The sequence below is a fragment of the Mastacembelus armatus genome, chromosome 1 (genome assembly GCF_900324485.2).
Source record: "Mastacembelus armatus chromosome 1, fMasArm1.2, whole genome shotgun sequence".
Classification (NCBI taxonomy): Eukaryota; Metazoa; Chordata; class Actinopteri; order Synbranchiformes; family Mastacembelidae; genus Mastacembelus; species Mastacembelus armatus.
In genome coordinates this window covers 1,323,332-1,342,065 of record NC_046633.1, presented here as the reverse complement: position 1 = coordinate 1,342,065, position 18,734 = coordinate 1,323,332, and the positions used below count along the sequence as shown (strand labels likewise).

At 44.4% G+C, this 18,734-nt stretch overlaps 1 protein-coding gene across 2 annotated transcripts in view; it reads left to right on the top strand.

Annotated features, from left to right (window-relative positions):
• LOC113128302 (slit homolog 1 protein-like) overlaps positions 1 to 18,734 on the top strand; it is a 45,388-nt gene that overhangs the window by 3,864 nt on the left and 22,790 nt on the right. Inside the window, exons 2-9 of one of the 2 annotated variants that reach the window (XM_026303534.1) lie at positions 6,109 to 6,180; positions 7,478 to 7,549; positions 7,662 to 7,733; positions 16,936 to 17,007; positions 17,152 to 17,223; positions 17,425 to 17,496; positions 17,623 to 17,786; positions 17,879 to 18,026. In XM_026303534.1, the coding sequence (XP_026159319.1) occupies positions 6,109 to 6,180; positions 7,478 to 7,549; positions 7,662 to 7,733; positions 16,936 to 17,007; positions 17,152 to 17,223; positions 17,425 to 17,496; positions 17,623 to 17,786; positions 17,879 to 18,026 (744 nt within the window). The remainder of the gene's footprint in view (positions 1 to 6,108; positions 6,181 to 7,477; positions 7,550 to 7,661; positions 7,734 to 16,935; positions 17,008 to 17,151; positions 17,224 to 17,424; positions 17,497 to 17,622; positions 17,787 to 17,878; positions 18,027 to 18,734) is intronic. The other variant, XM_026303535.1, reaches the window with a different exon arrangement.

Here is an 18,734-nt window from a genome sequence, read left to right as displayed (position 1 = left end):
ATGCAGTTATTGGGTCTAACGAGATCTACCAAACCTCATGATGTTGGATTATGTCCTGGTGCAAGATAACGCTGATGCTACAGTTTACAGTGAAGCAGCTTGGCAAATATTTCACAAATGCATGATGGTCCCTCAAAAAATAGCTCAGTATCAGCGTGTCAGGTGCCTCTTTCAGTGGCGGCACTGTGATTAAAAGAAATGTTATCCCCTGGAGTTTTGTTTTGACATTTACTGCAGGTTTGATAAGCTCACAATAGAGAAGCCTGTGATAGGCTGACCAGGTCATTTTGTAGTACCAACTTAAATTCAGGCTGTGAAATTATTCCAGCTGCACGTTCATTTCTTCTGAAAAGTATCTTGGACTTTAAAGGTCCAGACTGTGATTCAACAAACTCCTGCTTCCTGCCAGGAGAAAGAAATGGAAGTTGCAGAGCTTTCACAGGGAGTTTCTAGTGAACAGGATGAGTGTATGTCTCCTCAGATCCATTTAGCGACTGAATGCTTTTTAAAAACATGTTTGTTTCTACAGACTGGCATGATATTTAGAAAGATCGGCCCAGGGTTTATTTTGTGTGTAACTTAATTAACTTGAAACAACTGACGACTTGCTGGAAACAAACACAGTCAGTCTGTGTCTGTTTGTTTGTGGATGCATCATTAAATAAACATTAGATAATAATCATATAATAATCATATAAATATTGGATGCTATATGCTATATACACATCCTATACACACCTTAATGTATTTGTGTTCATGTCACATCAGCTTCAGTTCATTTACTGCAGATTTAACCAAAGCTTTACCAAAAACCTCCTAAAACTAGCTGCAATTAATACTGAGGAACAGTGAGTAAGCTCACTCTCAGCTTCAGTGCTTCTTTGTTTTCCTCTTTCTCTTTCATTTTTCAACGCTCAGGTGTTAGAAGACTCCATGTGAGAGAGACGTATCACTATGAAACAGAGTCCAGGTTACTGAGGATTATCCGCAGAGCTCACTGTGGATAATCCTCAGTAACCTGGACATACTTTGGTCGAGTAGATGTTTGGTGCCGTGAGCAACACAAATGAATTTCCAACTCAACTTGTATTCAGACAGCTTCAGCTTTTTAAAAGCCCAGTAAATGTTTCAGAGAACCTAAATATGACTGTGTGTAAGTGGGAAACTCCCAGATGCTGATACACAGAAGGAATTTTAGGTTTTTCAGCTGGAAAGCTGCTGAAATCTTTTCTGTCAGTAGCTGATTTATTTGCCTTAGTTTTAATTTAGCTTCAGTGTCTCCTTTCTCTCTCTATCTCTCTCACACGCACACACACACACACACACACACACCTCATTTCTCAGTTTCATTACCACTGACTGCCACCTCAGCTTCTTTCGCTCTCTCTGTCCATCTCTTATAATCATCTTACCATTTCCCCTGCAGCCCCTCAGTGGGAAAGAAGCCACTAATGAAGTGTCATTAGAGCTGAGCGTGTGTGTGTGTGTGTGTGTGTGTGTGTGTGTGGTTGCTAAAATTAGTCACATCCAGTGTTCTGCATCTGGGGAGAAAGACGGGATGAGGAGAGTGAACAGAGGAAGTGATGATGAGGAGGAGGAGGAGGAAGTAGTTGCGTAGTTGTGGAAGAGGAGGGAATGAGGAGGTAAAGATGAAGGAGGAGAACTGGTGAGGATGGAGGTGAAAAAGAGGGCGATGATATTGAAGGAAGGATATTGATTTGGTCACATTTCACAAAGCAGGTCTTAGTCAGATTGTAATTCATCAATAAAAGCTGCATGTTTTCCTTCCTTGTCAGGAAATAACTTTGTTCTGAGAATCAGAATATCTGCTGTTAATTTCATATCCCACGTTATGTGGGTGGGCTGTCGGCCATGGTCAGATGTCGGTCCACATGAAGCACTGCAGGGCTGGTTGGAAACGACCAGAGAAACCTCCCACTCAGCAACATCTTGTACTTATTGCAGAAAGAAGCGTCCCCAGGGTGGAGCAGAAGGCTCTGCATAGGTTTTAAAGAGGCTTAGTGGGAAGTTGTAGATTCCTGTGATTTACCTTGTGTGTTGTGTCGATATTGTTATAAATCTGCATCACAAATCCCGTTGATCTCACTGAGAGAAAACAGTCTCGTTGATTCAGTTGCACCTGTGACGACTGTCTTTCTGACTGTTTTTTAAACAGTGTTTGATAAACAGTACCTTAGCACCAGGCGGAAAAACAGTGTTTTGCTGCCCTGTGGTTGAAAGTTTGCAGCCTGTTTGACCTCTGACCTCTGACAGAGTCACTGGGGAGCCTGGTTAAAAATATGGTGTTATGTTGCAACTGGACTTCCTGGATCGTATGTCACTGTCTCACCGCCCAGGCTGATTCTCTGCTTACAGCTACAGCTTCCACTGTTTTTACACATGCACGTCTTTCTAAAATCGACACCACATGTTTGGTGTAAAAGGTCTTACAACTGAATTTGCTTTTTGCAATGTAGTTTTAGTTTAAACACCGGTGAGCACTCATTTGAGTGAGTGTTGAAATACACAGACGCCATAAGCAGCTGGTTCGCTGTGATTGGCCGCAGGTTTTTGTTCCCCTGCCTGTAGTTGGTGCAGATTCAATTGGAGATGCTGGTATGTGGTGTTTTTCCTGAGCCTCGTATCATGTGTGTTGCTGTTTCTTGTAAGGAGCAGAACTAATTCTATTTACCACAAAAACAACACAAACAAGTTCATTGTTTGGAACAAAATTCAAAGGACTTCAAGTTTATTTGTTTTCAATCTGCTGCCATCAGTAAAAATGAATACTGACATTACATCATGGGTCAGATGAGGAAAACTGACTGCACAGAGGATTAGGACGAGACAGGAAATACCTGATAAAGTCCATCTTATCTTTATTTGGTCTTAAGAGTTTATCTTTGTGGTCTTACTATTGCTTTGTCTGTCTCTTCAGGATCAGAGTCTTTTATTTTTCTCCCTCTATCCACATGATATTTCTCATCCCGTTGCTGAGTCGTCCTGCTCCTGCTCTGTGCCCATGTCAGATCCAACGGCGAAGAGCTGCCGTTAGATCAACTGGCCCACTGCCCACCGAGGCCGTGATTGTGTGTGTGCGTGTGTGTGTGCGTGTGTGTGTGTGAGATGCACGTTCTACTTTAATGAGCTATTGTTTGGCCGAGCCGCCACTCCAGGGGAGTCTGTCACTCGGCTGACCCCTGACCCCGCCGTGCTGCACAAAACTCAATTACCCACGCCTCACCAGGGCTGTGCTGTTCATCTCTCCCCTCCAGTCTCCTTCTTGCTCCTCAAACAGCAAAGATAAATCTCATGTGCACTGTGAGACTACTGCCTGATATTTTCATACTCGGTGTGCTTCTGGCCGTCCACACATGCTGTGCTCGTGTGTGAAAACATAGTCGCTGTACGTTGTTCTCCCTTCTGACGCTTGTTTTTCCTGTGCGGTCTAACTGTCAGGGTAATTTCACACACATCCAGGGAGGGATTCTGGACCCCCCGTCACGACCCTTCTCCCTCCAGCCTTTCCTCCCTCACTCCCAGCCAATCCCCTGCTTCCACCCCCCTCTAACTACCACCTCCTCCTCCGTCCTGCATCTTATTATTTCACCTTCAAGCATTTCCAAACCCAAATTTCACACTCTTGTCTCCAGTGTCTCAGTGATTTATCTTTCCAGCTCAGTCGGACAGAATAAAGGCTAACTTTCGCTGCAACTGTGCTTAGCATGGACACGTACCTGTGCAGTAAAGGGGTTTATAGTCAAGTGTAGGTCACTGATGGTTGCAGACAGTCCAACACACACATCTTCCATATCTCAACTACTAGTTGTCTAGAGCTGCGCGCCAATTGGTTGATCCGACTTCCTGTTGGACGGCAGGAGAAGACAGAAGGAGCATTTAAACCAAAAAATAGAGCAACTAGGAAAGCTAATCATTTGGTCCTTATATGATGAAGAAGTAAGTTATTATAAACATTTACTTTAACGTTCTCACAAGTATAGATGCAACAGCTATGAACCGTCTCTGAATGAAAGACGCATATGTTCCAGTGCGTGCAGCGATGCAGAAACTAAACTCTGCTAAACTCAGCTCGAAGCAGCACAGCTGTGCTTTCTGGAGCAGCTGTGAGAGCCAACGCAGCACAGACCAACATGAGTTTCTACCTGGATGTGTTTTGGCCAAACGTCAAGATACACTGACATTAGACTGATAGACTGACGTCAGTGCCATGACTCCAAAATACAGCGAAGCCCATCAGTGGTCAACAGCTCATCAAAGTCCATCAGATAACAAGGAAGGGAAGTTCTGAATAAGAACCTGTAGAACCTGTTGCTCCTGGGCCCTTGGACCAAAGTGTTTTCCGACACTTTCCTGAACTTTTTATCTTGACTGGTCCAGTGTTTAAATTTATCCTTTTGATCCTATCGGTCCACAGCAGCTGTGCAAGGAAACACAACCTGGTGAAACAAAAGGGGAATTGAGCAGTAAAAGGAGAATAACTTTGGAAGATAAGCTTTGGATTTGTGTTCATCAGAGTTCTGCAGCCTCATGTTGCCTTTAGATAAACTCAGAGAAAGAAAGCTGTGGATTCTGTTTCCCTTCCTCCCATCTCAGAGATATAAGGTAAGCAAGGTTTTCACGGTCAGTGTGGAGATAAGCAATGATTGTGTTAGAACAGACTACAGTGATAATACTGTGCAGAAAACCAGTGAAACAAAAGAAACTACACAGGGAGAAGTAACTCTTGGTCTCAGATTCATTTTCCTTTTCTACAGACATTTTATATTATTTTTTATATTATTATATTTTTTTTCTGCCTGGTGTTTTTGCTTTTCCATGTTGAGGGTTACAGTTTACACACAGCCACAACGTCCACTCTCTCTTTTTCTACAGGACAGGACAAGGTCACACTCTGCTCCACCCTTTACAGTAGCACAGGAACATGACACTCACACACACTCACACACACGCACACACACACACACATGCATATACGCACACACCCAGGTATGTGCACAGGGCTCAGTTTACCTCTGCATCCACAAAGCCTCGTGGGAAGAATGACATCATCCCTGCCCTTTCTTCCCAGCTGTCAGTCAAAGTAGACGAAGGGGTCACAGGGTTAAACCCCCTCCCGCTTGCAGCAGCCTGTACGACTGCGCTGAAAACCGTTCCTGGCTAAGTGCAGTATCACATGACACACTGGCGACGGTTTACACCTGAAGTGTGTAAGCAGGATGGAAGGAAACTCTAAGGCTTCAACCTTTGAAATGAAAGTGTCAGCGCAGTAAAAGCTGAAAATAGTAGCATGTCAATGCGACATCATAATGTACGGCTGAATAAAAGTCTGGAAACAGGTGCCCTGGGGATTTTCTGCAGCTTTAAGATGACGCTTGCTGGTTTCGAGTAAATAGATGCAGATTGTCCTCAAAGTGAACTCCCACCCAAAACACTGTTTTCACTGCAAAGCGAATCAGAGAGAAAATATCTTCACAGAGCAGAAACAACGTGCTGTAGTGCAGAGAACTTGTTCTGTGAAAGTGGTTCATGGTAAAATAAGAATAAAAGTGAAGCTTAAGCGACCACCTTCGTCCCACAGCAGACCTCAGCATAAACCTGAGCCGCTCCATCGCCAAATGGGATTTTCTGAATCAATTAGTGTCTTAGGAAAATATCTGATTCCTCCAAAACGTGGCTGCTCGAATCTCACTCTTATTTAACCACCCACACGTCCAGAACACTTCCTAGTTGTCCACACTTTCCTGAAGTGAGTGCACCACAGAGAATGAGTCAGCCTGTCGCTGCAGAAGCTCTGGTGTCCCGACCATGGAGGCAAATACATGATGAAGCTTTTCTGATGAGCCTGCACTGGAAATGAGGGGAACATCCTGGTGTTTTCTGATGCCCCCTGCCCTAAAGAACTAACTGCAGCACTGAAAGGTTCACATAAAGCTAAACTTAAAACATATGTGTGACTGAGTTGTGTGTAATTGATGTAAATTTCATGCGAAATCCATTATGAAGGTAACAAGGGTTTACGATAAACGTTTTGATGCAGACATCAGTTGACGTTCTAGTCTCTAACCTGCTGCCTTGTCTGTTTTTCAGTGATCTGAATGGAAACAACCTGACAGTCGTCACCAAGACGGACTTCTCTGGTCTCAAACACCTCAGAGTCCTGTAAGTCCCAGCCTGGTCTGCACACACAGTAACGTTTGTCTTGTATGTCATCTAATGTATCTAATGTTCACAAAAATGTTACTGCAGATATCAGAAGAACAACCAGAGCAGCCTGAAACATGTTTTTGGCTCAGGCATTAAATGATGATGTTCTAATATGACCTGCTCTCACAGCTGCTGGTTGTTCATTAACGGAGCAGCAGCAAAAAGATTCCTCCATCGTTCCTTTGGTTGTTTGCAGTCTGGTAGAGATGTGGGAGTTATTGCTGTGGTGCCGTCTAAAGCCAGAGGGCACACAGTGATGTTTTAGCACAGCGGTGACACACGAGACACCCAGAGGTGCTTGCTCGGTTTCTGTGTCAGTCAGATTTACAACAGGGAGGGGTTTATCCGTGACCTTTTCACCTGAAAACATGGTACCCTGCGGGACTGTCTGGATGAGTAGTGGAGTTAACTTGAGGAATGGGGCCGTGCTGAATGTCAGTGACGGACATGAGGCGTTGAAAGGATGACATGTCAGGAACTAATGACATCTCCGGAGGCCTTCTCAAAACAGATTAGCAGCCCACTGGGAGCCCTGGGCTGCTGCTGTCAGGGGGGGGTTGAGTGTTACACCAGTGGTTTAAGAAGAGGAAGTCTGTGCAGAGTGTTTATCAAAGACACAGATACCAGGAGCATCGGTGGGAGAGAGAGTGTGTTTTCAGTTTGGTTAATGACACGATGAAAGCTGCTACATGTTGTTTTGCTCTGTGCAAACTTCCAGTTAATTATTTAGCATTAGTGCAGTTTTATGTCTCCACAAAACAATGACGCTCTGTCAGGCAAAGGCGAATGTCAATCCCTTGACACAATTAGCTTAATTTCCCAGACACACTGATGCTTGTTACTAATATCGTGATATTGTACTGAGGATACAGGCTGTTTGCCTGATGTACCTGATTAACTGCTGTGTAATTTGGACAAGTCTGTTCATTTTCTATATTAACAGTAATGTTTCCACTCAACATGAGACTAAAACCAACAGCGGACTGTAAACAAAGCAGAGAACACACACACACACACACACACACACACACACACACACACACACACACACACAGAGCTGGTTCATGTGCAGTTGATTTATGACGCTGTAAAAAGGTCTTAAATGTTTTTAACACACATTTGAGTCTCTGTATGAGTGTTGATGTAGAAAATGACTGGACTGGTCCTTTCAAGAGTCCAGCTACTGTGCTGTCTCAAATGCATTTTAACGTGTGTGTTTTATTGTTTATTGATTTCATTGCTTTTGTTGCAGTCATCTGATGGAGAACCAGATCAGTAATGTTGAGAGAGGAGCTTTTGATGAGCTGAAAGAGCTGGAGAGACTGTGAGAGCACACACACAGACACACACACACTCAACAGTTCTGCTAAACCGACTGCAGCATTTGCACCGCAAGTTTTTAAATCAGGCGTGTTTTTGTTATTTGGTCCTTCCAGTCGCCTCAACAAGAACCGTCTCAGCCAACTTCCAGAGCTGCTGTTTCAGAAGAATGAAGCCCTGTCTCGCCTGTGAGTACAACAGTCGGCCTGAGTCCTGTACTTAAACTGCATCCTCTATTCCAAATCTAACACCTAAGGCCTGTAGGCTGTCCCCCGTCAGAGTGATTCTGTCAGCCACACCAGCTTAGCTCGTTCCTAAAGAACCAACTGGCTTCTCTTTGTGTCAGGATGTAAAGTCTCCATGTGGGTTCATCCAGTCAGAAGCTGATGTTCAGACAAAACCCACTGTGTTCTGTCTGAACAGCCGTAGCCCTGGTGAAGCCGCGGACCGGATCTACCTCATCATCTGTTCTGCTCTTTGTTTTGGTTCCTTTCACATTCTAAGCTGTTCTGTTGGTCTGAGTGCATGAACGTAGCTTGGCAGTGGTTCCACAGGCTTTTCTCCAAGCCAGGGTGTAGGTTTGAGGAGTTGAGTTTTATCCTCATCTCAGCCTGAACTGTGATTATTCTGCCTCTCTACTGGTTATCTGCAGTGTGTGTGTGTGTGTGTGTGTGTGTGTGCGTGCGTGTGCGTGTGCGTGCATGTGCATTTTCTGTTTTTTTCTGATCAGAAATTGACCCATTTTTCTCACCTAGAAAACTCTACAAATAGCCTCCCTTCGGACAGCTGAAGCGCCACAAATCACTTATAGTCCCAGAGGAGCCGTCGGCACAGACGAGCTTTAATTTGACAACTGAACACACACACACACACACACACACACACAAAGAGCTCTTTCTCTTCTTTAATAACTGAGAGCTTGGATTTAGTTGGTTACTATGCAGCTAAATGTGTCACACACACACACACACACACACACACACACACACACACACACACACACACACACTGCAGTGAAGTCTTTGTTATAAATGTGTGTTTTTAAAGAAGGTGTGTGCTCACTGCCTGGAGACGCTTGGAAACACACACACAAACACTGCTGGAGAGACAGCAGGAAACGCAAACACAACAGAGCTTTTCAATTAACTTTTCCCATTGATTGATCCGTCTATGACAGCGATGTGTTTTTGTTCCTGTGTTTGTGTCTGATGGCCGACACAGAAAACGTGCAGACACAGAGGGACACTCACTTTTCACACTTTCACAGAGAGGAAGGGGAGTAATGTGGATAACAGCCATGAAAAATATCACTGATTAAAGAAAGAAGGTAGGCATGAACAGGTGTGTGCGTGTGCGTGCGTGTGTGTGTGTGTGTGTGTGTTTGTGTGTGTGTCCTGATTACTTGTTGTTTGCCTTTTTGGCAATTTCACACTCTGGCTCCCATCAGGGAATGCAGAGATGGACTTGGCATGTTCAATCAATCAGTGCACACACACACACACACACACACACACACACACAAAGACATAAAACGACACACACTCAGTGCAGGGCCATTAGCACTTCCTCCAGCAGGAGTGATTTCTTTTCCTCCTGCTGTGTTGATGGACTCTATAAAGCCCAGTTTCCCTCGGAAAAACACACACACACACACTCTCTGTAGTGTAATCTGTCTCTCGCGCTCTCACACACACACAAATAGTACATTTGTGTGCTATTTTCTGTGTGTTCCCAAAATACCAGTAGTGATGCAGCCTGTGAGACAAACCGTCCTCTTCCATGTCATCAGCTGTTTAGCTCTGTGCGTCTTCCTGTCAGACACAAAGCCGTCACTAAAGAGCCAGAGTAAGAAATGTTATTGTATTTACCAATGTTTTCATTTCCCTGATGCTCCGTCGAAGCTGTTTTATGTGAACATCAACATAAAGAGAAACAGGACGAAACAGCATCTTTGTCATTTGACAACAGCCAAATGTTACTTTTTGCTTTTTTGCTTAAACTGAAATGATTTTTTTCCGGTGTGACAAAATCCTAAGAGGAAAAAAAAAACCCAAATGTGGTAAATTTCCAGATATATCGAGCAGACTCACATTTAATAAAATGAAAATACTGACCTGAACCTGAGTGAACCCAACCCTGAATGGGTTTTTGACTGGAAGCCAGAACACTCTCATGTTCCTTTATTTATAGCCCATTAGGAGCTCTGTTACCTGATCCAGCAAATTAACTCTGAACTGGGACATCCAACACTTCGCTGCAGTGATACTGCACCTTCTGTGAGGAGGAAGGCAACTAGTCAAGTTCAGCTTTGAAAACAACATCACACATTCATCACATTAAGAAGCTCCGGTCGTTGGTTTGAGTAATAACAGAGAGGTTGGGTGTCATGTGTTAACGTCATCATGCATTCATGCATTCACACGCTCGCTGTTGGTGTAGGATATTTTGTCAGCAGCTGCTCACTGTTACGATGCTTCAGTCACCGTGATCGTAGTTTTCTCCTCGGACTTGATTTACTTTGTGCTCACCTTTCTCCCATACGCGCCTCATCTCCTTCCTTGTTCTGTTTTTGTCGTTTCTGTCTCGCTCCAGTCTTTTGTTTGCCCTGTTGTTGTTTGAAGGGTTCGCTCCACACCCAGTAACTGTCCTTTGTGTGTTTTGGTGATACCCAGAGGCTGACTCAATGTGTGTGTGTGTGTGTGTGTGTGTGTGTGTGTTGGTGTATTAGGGTGCCCCCTCCCATCACCTCCCTTTTGCCCAGGGGGACCCAAGAATTATGGGAGTGTATCATTCACCTGGACCTGAAGGTGACCTGTGTGGTTAGCCAGCGGATACAGGGCTGTGGATCCATGGGAATTACTCCGTCAGACCAACGTCTCGGCTGAGCAGCGCCAAGTCTCGTCAGCTCTGAGCAAACAAAGCAGTTATCTAAAATAATATACAGTAAAAAAATCAAAACATCATACAGTTAAACTTTTTTTTTAAGTTTTAAAGTGATTATTACAGGATGAATTGACAAAGTCTCGGTACATGTCTGTCGTCCTAATGAATGTTAACAGTTACAGGATAGTCCTTCACCTCAGTACTAAGTCTGAGCACAGAGAGAGTAGAAAGGTCCACACACTAATTCATCTGCTCCTGCTCCTGCTGTGTGTGTGTGTGTGTGTAAGGACACACTGCAGCGACTTTGTTACCAAACACAAACTAAAGGATCAGATCAATCCATGGGCATAAATGTCATCGTAAACAAATGAAGTCATGAAGTATAAAACAGGCGAGACGACTAAAGAGATTTAAATTGTGCGAAAACAGGAAAATATTCCGGGGAATCAGAAATTAGTGCATGATTTAATGCGTCTCTGTGTGCGTGTCCTTGCAGTTTAACTTTCCACTCAGATGCTTGGAGAGTTTCTCTCATTAGGCACAATGGCAGAGCTGTCCTCATTAGCGCAGCTGATTGGCACCAGAGCGCAGCTAATTAACGGTGTGAAGCTCACAGAGGCGGCGGCAGCTGCTGGGCTGCAGTTGTTTAGAGGCTAACCGGAGTGTGACCTCATCGTCGACTAATTTATTGACGCTTGAGCAATATGTCTGTGCGAGTGTGTGTGTGTGATAATTGCTTGTATTTGCATTTGTACAGTATAATTGTCTCTGTGTGTGTGTGTGTGTGGTCGCATTTATACATGTACTAATTACACTGATTTGCATCTCTACAGCAGTTGTGTGTGGCAATTAGTTTTAGTTGTGTTTGCAGAATGAAAGCGATGGAGAGACTCTGTGGCTACACATGGATCAATTCACCTTTTGCATCCATCCAGTTTTTATAAACGTCTGCTACCTCAGTGTGTTACGACATAATTGGCTGTATTTGATCTTTGCAGAGTGTGTGTGTGTGTGTGTGTGTGTGTCTGCATTTCTCTCTGGTATTTGTGAATCACCTTTATTTGTTTTATTTAAACTCTGTGCTGAGGCACTGGGGATAATTTTTAAAAATGACCACACACACATGCGTCCAGCGTTAAAGTTGAGCCTGCTCCATAAAAGAAATGGCCAATACAAAGTTTGATTTATACCTAAGCCATCCTGCCTCTTTTACACGTTTGATGTAGGAGGTTTGTAATGTTCATCCCTGAACCAAGAGCTGCTGAAAGCTGTGTACAGCTGCAGACTTGCTGAGTCTTTTCTTTGTATAATCCCTTTACATTACTTTTGCCTTGGTCTTTTGATTCACTGCTTATTTCAAAATATTGATTAAAGCAGTTCTGATTCCAGCGTTTTACCGTAACAATCACCGCTTTGACCCTTTTCCCATTAGCTGCAGCTTAAATCTTAATGAAAACACTCTCCTGCAAGAGTCTTTGGGTGAAAAGTGTACAACCAACCGCACGTACGCCCGTGTGAGTCCAGTCTATTTGCACATGCATGCATTTCTCTATTTACATTATCTCTGCAGGACTCAGATCTGTCATCGCAACAGACACACAAGGAGGATTTTCCCAGAATTGTAGTTTTCTTAGAGCTGGGTCTGTGGGCCACTCCCTGCTGTGTGTGGTAACAGCTCCACACTGGACCACAGGATCTGTGGCCAGCGCCGTCGCTCGCTTTACAAAAACCCACTCGGCCGTTACTTTTCAGCTCAGATCGTACGTCTGGGTCTCTGTGTTTGTAGGAGATCAGAGCAGGAACAGCCATTTCTCCTGTCATGTCCATCCAAAGCAAAGCCAACACACTGAGAGCAGTGGAAAAGCATGATGGGAACATACTGTTGTGACCGTTCAAACAGTCACTAATGATTAAATTGGTCTTTCTCATATTCCTTGTTTTTTTTTTTTTTTTTTCAATTAAGTGCACAGCTGCCCTAAGGATGGAGAGAGACAGGGAGGAAACGAGGAAACGAAGCAAGGGCAGAGGAAGAAAGGCAGTAAAGACGGAGCAAAGACAAAAGATATGCAGTTAAAAAATAAAAGGCAGTAGGCGGAAGTGAAAGATGGATATAATACGGGAAGAACAACAGGAGGGAGAGCTACAAGTGATGTGCAGGAAAACAGGAGAAAAATGATGAAGTAATGATGAAGGTGAGGAACAATGAAGGAATGTAAACAGAGAGCGTGACAGAGAAAGTAGCAGGGAAGGAAGGATTTGAGGGTGATGACGGCTGTTGTTACCAAAACAGCTATTTATTGAGGTAAAGAAAGGTTTGTCAACCCCTCAGCAAATTCCATAGTTTGTTGATTGTTTCATTGCCACTGGCTGCTGCTCAGGAACAACAGCATTACAATTTGTTGTGATTATTCTAATTTATTCATAGTGCGATGAACTGAAATGTGCAGCGAATGCCTTCCACTTAGCTCCAGCAGCTCTCTACCACAGAGACAGTGGGACAAAGAAAGAGCCACAACCAGGGCTTTGGCTTTTTCACATGGAGAGTGTTCAGAGCAGCCAAAGGACTCACTCTGGATCCACATGGGGCCTTCTTCCTTCTACTGAATGAATCTGATTGGATTTGGAGCTTCGTGTGACATTAGCAGGAACTGGACTGACACATTTAACCTCATGCATCGTGTTCATTTGATAAATGTGGTAATAATAAGAAATACAATCTGAACAAACTTTATACAGCAGGTTCCTAAACAAATCAAAACAATAAGAGTTTGTCATTGCAGCCTCCTGCTTTAATAAACATCAGTAAACACTGGCTTGGTTCTGACAACCAAAAGACGGACTGAGGAAGCTGCTGACACCATCAGCAACAGAATATAAAAATGATCATCAGCTGAGAGGAACCAAATTTGTGTGTAAAAGGAAATCCCATTACTAGTGGACCGCCTCTCGGATCAGTCCTACTGGTTACCTAAAACTAACCCGAGCTTGACCCGTAAGTGGGAGAGACGGATGGACCGAGAGGTGACGAGGAAGAAGACGAGCAGGGAACGAGTGGGAAAGTTTACCTTTCTCACCCTCCTCGGCGAAGGCGAGGTGAGGGGGTCGAGAGACGAGAAGGATATTGAAATGACAGGAGAGACGGCTGAACAATGAGAGGAGGGATCAGGAGCAGCGGAGACTGAGGGGACACAGGATCCCAGAGCAGCTCAGAAAATGAATAAAGGAGATAACAGGAGAGAGAGAGCAAACACCATGAGACTGTCCACATCCACACAGTTGTCCAGCTGTGACCAGGCTGTGTTTCCCTCCTGTAAACATCATCTCCAGCCTCCGGCTGCCCTGGCAACAGATATCACGGCAACCGGATGGGAAAGCATCTTTAATACTGGGTGTGTGTACCAGCATAGCTATCTTTATGAGGACCCCTTTGAGTTTACCTTGGGAGTGTGGTTGGTCCTCGCTTGCTGACACAGCTTCACAGAGCTGCTAAGACTTTTAAGGTTTTGAGGTGAACTTTAGAATGACCTGCCCTGAAGGAGGAGCTAATAAAAGTCCTGGCAATAAAGTCCTTTATTGGGAGCTCTGGGAACTGTGATCATCCTGCAGACACACACAAAAAAAACAGGGAACTTCCTCCTGCAGTTTTAGGAACCATGAAAACACCTTGTGTGTATGTGGGTATGTCTACATTTACCTGCTATTGATCATTCATTTCTTATTATGCTGTTATTTATGTCATGGACACCTGGATTTCCCTTTGGATATTGTTAGTTTATCTTATGTGCATTAATGTGAAAGATACTGAACCTAAGCAACGAGGCGTTGGCCTTCCCCTTCTAATTAATCAGACTTAGACAGATGCACCTACTACTAACCTCTTATTGTCGTCTATAGGTGGGCACCACCCACAAACCAAACGCAGCCCTCTCATTGGTTAGAAAGAGGACAGTCAGGGTGTCACTGCACAGAGCTCCAGCAGAGAAATGGAAACCCGCACTGTAACGTGAGCACTGTTTACCTGCAGCTACGTCTCGTAGTAGCTTCCTGTCTGGTGTTATAAAACCTCTGTGCAGTGTTGTGCCATCCGATACGATTCAGACGTCATCATGTCACCTCTTTACTCGTACCTCCTCCGCTTCATCATGTCTTATTTTTCCATTTAACTGCTGAGCGAGGTTAAATCTGTGGATCTGACGTCACATCAGAGCCGCGTGTCCTGGAAAGTCCAGGGTTCGGCCTTAGTGTTGGCTTTGAGTCTCGTGTGTTTGGCCCTGATGTGATGTTGTGTTGTCACTGGTGTGTGTTGGCTGAGCTCTGTGCTCTCCTTCCTGTGTGTTGAGGATGAATAACTTCTCCGTGACAAAACAGCTGAAATTCTTTAACAACATTGGTGTTTAGATAAAACCTACTGGAAGTGAACAGACAGAGAAAAACAAAGGGTTAGTTTGGTTCACTGGCCTTCAGGTCTCTCTGCAGCGAAGCAGAAAACTGCACACTGGATTTCAGCTCTTTTGCTCCGTCTCCTTCTATCAACGTGACGTTTCTTTCTCTGTGTCATCATAACGATCCATCTCCTCTGCTGCAGCTCTTTGCCTTCCTCGTGGTTTCTTTTACTTTTTTATCACATCTTTTTTTTTTTACTTGCTAGTTTTGCTTTTTAAATTCTAATCTTGCAGCGTCCTCTTCTCCCTGGGTCTGCTGGATCAGAACCACCTTTGTGTACTCTTTAATCAGTGTCTGTGTTTATCCACCTCCCTCTCCACACTTGTGTGTTCACTGTGACCACTTCTCCTTTGACCGTCCTGTCACACTGTATATCCCTCATCACGTCCTTCGCTGGTTGTCTCATGTCTCAGCAGCGCCGCGATAACTTTGACCTCAGACACTGTTGGTTTTGTTTTCCTCAGTTTAGTTCGGCTTCTTTGGATTTTCCCTGGTTGCACTTTGATGCTTTTTAGTTTTTCCAGGCTGCCTTGTTTTCAACCACCGGCCTCTTCATGAAACCTCCTCTGGTTTAATGCTGAACTTTTGACAGATGCAGAGCTGTAGCTGACACAGAACATGCACATAATAAAACAGTCAGAGGAAAAATGGAGACAAGCTTCACTGTATGTTCTGTATGTGGAACCAATCATAGTGTTCTTTTAAAGAATTGCACTGTAGCCCACTTCTTAGATCGACACCGCAAGTGGAGCAAACAAAAATAAAGTGGTTGCCATTTTAAACACTGCACATCGTCTGTCAGCCTGGACTGAGCAGAAGGAACGTTACCAAGCTGACACACGTGCTGATGACTTTGCCTTAGGATGAGGTTTTAGCACATTGACACCTGTGCTCTGTCCTCGAAACAAACTTCACACTCATGTTGTACATTTTAGTCCCATCACTGGCAGAGCTGAGAAACATTGCAGTTACCTTTCATACTGTGGAGTTGAATGAACATCGCCTGTAGGGACTGTCAGGACGTTGCGTAGGAACACTGGTGCTTGGTTAATAAATGCAATAAGAGCAGGGTAAATATAAGCACATTGTTTTAAAAGCAGGATACATTAGCCCCAAGTAAACAGTCTGACTCAGCCAGTGGACAAAGGCAGTTTTAAATCCACCTGTTCCGCAGAGAACAAACTCTGATTCAGATTCAGTGTCACGTTCAGTTGTTCCGGTCGATGTGTTTTATGAGCAGCGTATGTCTCAGTCAGTGGGTGTTTCCTCTGCCGTCTGGATCTCTGGTTTGACCCTGATGTTAATGGAGTGTGTCCGAGGTTCTCCAGGGCATCGAGAGGAGAATGTTCATCACATCCTCCTCACTGGTTTATCTGACACACCCACATGCTTTTACTCTTGCGTTAATCATTTGGAATCTGTTTGCTGCTTGTTTGGCGTTTCCTACACCGTCTTTCTATTTGTGGCATCTTATCTCTGTCCACCCCTTCTCCTGTTCTATCAGTAATGAAGCTGCCTCTCTGGGGACTCAGGGATCCGTTAGCCGGCTCCCTGCTGCCTCCAGACCGCAGGAAGAACTACAGTATATCAAGATGAGGAGGAACTGTTGTTGACATTCATATGCAACTAGCTGTTAATGGTGTGAATCAGCCCAGAGGTCACAAAACTGACAGTGGGTAAAGCTGCAGCACGACCATCCAGGATAAAGAAACCAAACATGTGTAATGCTTTAAGTTCATAAACAACTGAAATGTTTTACTCTCATTTTCTTTCAAACTGTTTATTTTCCTTCCTGTAGAAATGTTTTTGTTCCCAGTTAGTCACCTGGCTTTAACAGATGGAGAGGAAGATACGGAGGCTTTCTTTTCATCAGTGCAGTTTAAGGGCATGAGCAGAACAGCAACACTGACTAATCACTGGAGATGAATTCCACTTGTTCTCTGTGTTGACTGTGTGTAAACGAGTCTCTCGGTGCTTGGCTTTTGTCATATTTTCTGCAGATGCATGAAGACCAGTCAACTGTTGCTCAACAGGTTTCTCTGTCTCTCTGCGCCTGTTTTTCAGGGACCTGAGTGAAAACACCATCCAGGCCCTGCCAAGGAGGGCGTTCAGAGGAGCCACGGAAATCAAAAACCTGTGTGTGACATTATACACCAAGTTCTAACAATACACTCTGCTACACATTCAGATCACCAGTCTGAGCTTAACCAGACTGATCACTTATTGTTTAGTAATTGGTTGAACTCAATATGCATCACTCTGGTTTTGTGTCATCACCAGTCAGCTGGATAAGAACCATATCAGCTGTATCGAGGAGGGAGCGTTCAGAGCTCTGCGATCTCTGGAAGTACTGTGAGTATTCAGAAGTATCCCCTTTAGCCTGAAGTACTGCATCTGTCCGTCAGTATTTTCCCTGCTGCGCTCACAGTAAGGTTTTGATGACATTTGTCTAAATTTGCTTTTGGTTCTTGTCTCTTTCTCTTAACTGTTATTTTATTTGTCCTGTCCCAACTTATTCCTACCTGCTCGTTTTATCCTCCGTCTCTCTCCCAGCACGCTGAATAACAACAACATCAGCACTATTCCCGTTTCCAGTTTCAACCACATGCCGAAGCTCCGCACCTTGTGAGTCCCTCACCTGCTTTACCCACAGGGTGCTGTTTTGTCTAGAAGTAGAACCACAATAAGGTGCAAAATGTGACACTAATCTTTCCCCATCTCTCCTTGTACGCCCCCTCCTCTTCCTGCCAGTCGTCTGCACTCCAACTCTCTGCGCTGTGACTGTCACCTGGCCTGGCTGTCCCCGTGGCTGAGGCAGCGGCCTGCGTTAGGCCTCTACACTCAGTGCAGCTCTCCTCCCGCGCTGCGAGGCCTCAACCTCGCCGAGCTGCGCAAAAACGACTTCGCCTGCTCAGGTACAGCGGCCCAGTGACACGGCAAGTGTCGGTCAGTGTGTGTACTAAGTGGGAAACATTAAGTCAGAGCTGCTCTTGTCATTGGTTTGAAGGCCACAGCGGAAGTGCCTTTGTTCAGCCGTGTAGCCTGGCGTCCGGCTCCTGTCCTCCAATGTGTTCCTGCAGCAACAACATCGTGGACTGTCGAGGGAGAGGCCTCACCGCCATCCCCGCCCACCTGCCGGAGGCCATGACTGAGATGTGAGTAACCCAGAAGAAAACCAACCAACAGTACTGTGACTACAGAGACTAAAGACGCTATTACAGCAACTTTTGGTCAATTCACTCTGTCAGTAAATACTGCACTTCAGTAGCTTTTACAGGGCACTACATGATACTTGACATTTCAGCCAACACATCAGATGTTCTGGCAAGTCCCCGCTGCAGCACGGAGGTATGAACTCATGTCTGGCAGAGAGAGGGAAACCGCCGAGGGCTGAGCGGATCAGCTGGGCTGCAGCAGATTTCACTGCTGAACTTTGAAAACTTTGCACTAATTTACACCAGACCTGTGTGTACACTTTATTGCCTCTTTGACAAAGGTTAAAATAACCTTTGGAAACTGGGGTGAGACTAATAAAATCGATTGCTGTAAATAATCATAATATTACAGTTAAAGTCAGATCTGGCTGAGTCGCTCTTTTCCACGTGTGATTTGGCAAATATGAAGTGTTTATTCTAATGGATTAAATTAGTATTATTAGTAGTAGTAGTAGTAGTAATAGTAGTAGTAGTAGTAGTAGTAGTAATAGTAGTAGTTTTCTCCTTCAGGTTTTGTTGTCCCACACATTTTTCTTAGGACCACTAAACAATTTCTCCCAAACCCCAATAATAAATTCTTGTAGGATTCATTTGCTGTTAGATCAGAATCCGAAGGACAAAGTTTGACAAAGCAAAAGTAAAAAAATT